Below are 5,000 nucleotides of genomic sequence, written 5' to 3'. Positions count from 1 at the left end.
AACGGTCACTCCTGTAACTCCTCCCACTCTGTGGCCTCTCTGCAGTATATGGGACGGTGGTACGAGATCCAGAAACTTCCCAATGCCTTCCAGAAGGGGGACTGTGCTCAGGCTACCTACACCCTGCAGGACGGAGTCGTACTGGTGCTGAACCAGGAGCTCCTGTAAGAACATCAAATCACAGTCCCATCACATCAGCACGGAGGGAACACTTTTACACATTTGTGTAATTACATGTGTGTGTGTGTGTGTGTGTGTGTCTTCAGAGCTGATGGAACGGTCAGCAGTATTAAAGGAACGGCCAAACCCAAAGATCCATCTGAACCGGCCAAGCTGGAGGTCAGCTTCTTTGAAGGTAAATAAAGCATCAGATAACCTACCTTGAGCTTCCACTCACTGGCCACTTTATCAGAAACACCTACCTTGTGTGTCTTTCTGTAAGCAGACCGGCTGTGTGTGTCTCCTCAGGAGTTCCTCCTGGTAATTACTGGGTTTTATCCAGCGACTACGAGACCTTCTCTCTGGTTTACGGCTGCACGAACTACCTGGAGCTCTTCCACGTGGAGTTTGCGTGGATCCTGAGCCGCGGCCGCTCCCTCCCCGAGGAAACTCTCTCTGAGCTGCAGGACATTCTGATCTCCAACGGCATCGACGCCGCCGCGCTGACCTCCACCGACCAGCGGCCAGAGCGCTGCAGCAGCCTGCCGCAGTGAAGCAGGCCCCGCGCTGCCGTGATGATTTCACCATTTCTATTAAAGCTGTGATTCAGGGTCTGATCTCAGTCTGATCTGTCCTGTAGCTGTGAGGAAGTTTACGGGCTTTATTACAGTCTGATCTTCCTCTGTGTGCTGCTGCGCTCCGCTTCCCCCTAAATCAGCACTGACCTCTGATCTGGGCTGGGCTCGTCTCTAAAGCGTCTGACCGCGGAGAGAAGAGCTAACCCCTCTTAGGAACAGGGTCTCGTTCTTGACATAGTTTAGGTCCCGAGCGCAGCTGAAACGAGTGAGGTTGAGCGTTTAGCATGACCCAGCAAATACACTCACTAGCCCCCACATGCTAACGGCCTTAAGACTGTCTAACGGTTCAGTTTCAGTGAATAACTGACCTTCAGGAACAGGGCTGAGTTTCAGCGTTTAGCCTGAGCGAGACATTGAGCAGCTCTACTGGACGTACCGGGTTGCTAATGATTGGATTTGGAAATTCAAACTGATCCATGTTCTGGTTTTAACTGGTATGAAAGACAATAATAATAATAATAATAATAATAATAATAATAATAATAATAATAATAATTTCCAGTAGAGCTGCTGGTTTCTACTGGACTTTCCTCTCGGTGCAGGCGTTCAGTACAGACCATCAGAACCCTGTTGGTGGCGATTCAGCTAGTTAGCTCAGTTGTAGCGACGTGGCTGTTTAGCTAGATGCTGCTTTTATGGTCACTCACTCACTTTTCCACCAAATGCAGCAGATGTGTGTGTTCAGTGTGCTGCGTAGGAGCTAGCGGCTTAGGATTAGCAAGCTAGAATTCGTGCTGACTGAAGGAGGTAAAACTTTAGCATTAGCTGTCGCTGGCTAACAGTAGCAGCTTTAAAAAAGGAGACCCGTCTTAAACATCGGTTGAGGGTAACGCCAGTCTGCTCCGCGCTACAGCTGTCGGTGTTAAAGCAAGGTTATGGAGCTGTGTATTTGATTGATCACCACCACAAAGGGGTGGTGTTCTAACCTCCTGCTGTAGTGAGGTTGAAGGTGCTGAGGTCGTGACCCCCTGTTGTTGGTTGGTCAGCAGTAAAGCGGGGGGGGCTTTAGAGACAGATCGGTTTTAAGGTTAAACCCGCGGTTATCCCTTCGCCTCAGAGCGCCGGGCTAATACCGACAGCAAACAAGCCGCGCTCAAATCCCTCTTTAAGAGCTTAGCGCGGGAGATTGCTAAACTAGCGCTACATCTCCTCAGGATCTGGCCACTTTAAGTCCTAAGCTATTTATTAGCCATTTCCTCTTTTTTGGTTGGTGAAGTGCGGCCGTCTGGCTCGGCGTCCGGCGCTGAATCCTGGAGTTAAGGCTGTCCGGTTATCAGCTCCGGGTCTGTCCTTTAGTCCAAAATAGACGAGGTGATCATGATGAGCCTGCAGGACCAGAAGCTTTACAAATATACACCATAACCTACTGTACACACATTCCACACACTTTATACATTTACTATAAACTGCACTGTCTTTATATCTTAGTCTACATTTTGTAAAGCGACCTTGAGTTTAGGAAAAGAATTTTATAAATAATAAGATATATTTTATTATGATTATTATTATTATCATCATCAATATTATCATTATTATTATTATATTATTATAGTCAAATATTAGTGTGAAAGTGGTGATTTACCTGCATTGAGTTTGTGATGCATTTTAGTTTATTTTTAAATTATATTGATTGATAATTGATCATATTTAATATGTTGCACAGAATGTGCTAATATTAATAATAAATCAGATCAAATAAATAATAGGATGCAGTCCTGTTCTGATTAAAATTGTAAATGTTAAAATGTTTTTAATCTAATCCTGTTGGATGTGGTTGAATATTAAATATTAAATATTAAATGTTAGTACAGTGGTTTTCTAGAGCCGCTGCCGGGCTGCCGGGACTGTGCGTGTCTGCTGGGTGTATCGCCGCGCTCTGACCCCCTGCCTGATTCTGCTCCTCTTGAAGCTCTTAAGCCCCTGCTTAGTCTGCACTGCGCATGCTCAGCACGAGGCAGGCCCGGGACGCGGAGAGGGCAGTGACCGCTCGCTCGAGAGCGATTTCCGTGACCTCCGACCTTCCGTGAGACGTGTAGCCTAGCTGCTACATGCTAAGCTAACACTTCTTGGTGTAGCATTGTTCAGACTACAGGACCTCTGCAGGTCCGATCTCCTGCGGTCTGACCCGGTGTGTTCCTCTGTGTGAGACAGGAGAGGCCCTAACCCCCTTTAGAAGTCCAGATCAGACCGGCCCGCTAATGTGGGGTTAGTCCGTTACTGAGGTTCTGAGGCGGTTCTGAGGCGGTTCTGTCTGAGGGGAGGAGGAGGGTGAATAATAAAAGTGCTGGTTTTACACCTCAGAAAAGATCTGAGGAAAATCTCAGTTCTGGACCAAAACTCTGAGAGACACGTCTGCTAGTGGTGTGTTAGCTCCATGCTAATTGCTAACATAAGCTAATGTTGCTTATTAGCTACATTAGCCTCATAGTGCAGATTAGCTACATTAGCCTCATAGTGCAGATTAGCTACATTAGCTACACAAAAACAATTCTGAAAATCATGTCGTCTCGGTTCGTCTTCCTCTGGAGATGGACTTCTTATTTAAAAAGGAGAGTCTGTAACCACCGTCTTTAGTTGTAACAATTAAATATTTTATTTCAATCAATCACATTGTCTGATTTTTAAAGAGTTTATTTGCAAATAATGGTGGAAAATAAGTTCATCTGAATACTTTGTTATATATCCTTTGTTGGCAATGACAGAGGTCAAACGTTTTCTGTAAGTCTTCACAAGGATGGCACACACCGTTGCTGGTATGTTGGCCCATTCCTCCATGCAGATCTCCTCTAGAGCAGTGATGTTTTGGGGCTGTCGGCGGCAACACAGACTTTCAACTCCCTCCAAAGGTTTTCTATGGGGTTGAGATCTGGAGACTGGCTAGGCCACTCCAGGACCTTGAAATGCTTCTTACGAAGCCACTCCTTTGTTGCCCTGGCAGTGTGCTTGGGATCATCGTCATGCTGCAAGACCCAGCCACGTTTCATCTTCAATGCCCTTGCTGAGAGAAACAGCCCCAAAGCATGATGTTGCCGCCCCCATGCTTCACAGTTGGTATGGTGTTCTTTGGATGCAACTCAGCATTCACTCTCCTCCAATCACAGCGAGTTGTGTTTGTACCAAACAGTTCTACTTTGGTTTCATCTGACCATAAGACTTTCTCCCAAAACTCTTCCAGAACATCCAAATGCTCTCTAGTAAACTTCAGACGGGCCGGATCTGTACTGGCTTAAGCAGGGGAACACGTCCGGCACTGCAAGATCTGAGTCCCTGGTGGCGTAGTGTGTTACTGACGGTAGCCTTTGTAACGTTGGTCCCAGCTTTCTGCAGGTCATTCACTAGGTCCCTGTGTGGTTCTGGGATTTCTGCTCACCGTTCTTGTGATCATTTTGACCCCACGGGCTGAGATCTTGCGTGGAGCCCCTGATGGAGGGAGATTAGCAGTGGTCTTGTAGGTCTCCCATTTTCTGATTATTGCTCCACAGTAGATTTCTTCACACCAAGCTGCTGCCTATTGCAGATCCAGTCTTCCAGCCTGGTGCAGGTCTACAGTTCTGTTTCTGCCAGAAATCCTGCTTGTTTGTAGGCTACATTAGCCTCGTAGCTGCAGTGCAGATTAGCTACATTAGCCTCGTAGCTCCAGTGCAGATTAGCTACATTAGCCTCGTAGCTGCAGTGCAGATTAGCTACATTAGCCTGGTAGCTCCAGTGCAGATTAGCTACATTAGCCTCGTAGCTGCAGTGCAGATTAGCTACATTAGCCTCGTAGCTCCAGTGCAGATTAGCTACATTAGCCTCGTAGCTGCAGTGCAGATTAGCTACATTAGCCTCGTAGCTGCAGTGCAGATTAGCTACATTAGCCTCGTAGCTGCAGTGCAGATTAGCTACATTAGCCTCGTAGCTGCAGTGCAGATTAGCTACATTAGCCTGGTAGCTCCAGTGCAGATTAGCTACATTAGCCTCGTAGCTGCAGTGCAGATTAGCTACATTAGCCTCGTAGCTCCAGTGCAGATTAGCTACATTAGCCTCGTAGCTGCAGTGCAGATTAGCTACATTAGCCTCGTAGCTCCAGTGCAGATTAGCTACATTAGCCTGGTAGCTCCAGTGCAGATTAGCTACATTAGCCTCGTAGCTCCAGTGCAGATTAGCTACATTAGCCTCGTAGCTGCAGTGCAGATTAGCTACATTAGCCTCGTAGCTCCAGTG

General features: G+C 47.0%; 1 protein-coding gene across 2 annotated transcripts in view; it reads left to right on the top strand.

The window, feature by feature from the left end:
* The window catches only part of apoda.2 (apolipoprotein Da, duplicate 2), a 1,932-nt gene extending 1,161 nt beyond the window's left edge, over nt 1-771 (top strand). For both annotated transcript variants that reach the window (XM_072687047.1, XM_072687045.1), the window contains 3 exons: nt 46-164; nt 267-355; nt 469-771. In XM_072687047.1, the coding sequence (XP_072543148.1) occupies nt 46-164; nt 267-355; nt 469-713 (453 nt within the window). In that variant the 3' untranslated portion in view covers nt 714-771. The remainder of the gene's footprint in view (nt 1-45; nt 165-266; nt 356-468) is intronic.
* Nucleotides 772-5,000: the final 4,229 nt, after the last annotated feature.

The sequence above is a fragment of the Salminus brasiliensis genome, chromosome 9, assembly GCF_030463535.1.
Source record: "Salminus brasiliensis chromosome 9, fSalBra1.hap2, whole genome shotgun sequence".
Classification (NCBI taxonomy): Eukaryota; Metazoa; Chordata; class Actinopteri; order Characiformes; family Bryconidae; genus Salminus; species Salminus brasiliensis.
This window is presented reverse-complemented; position numbering and strand designations above follow the sequence as displayed.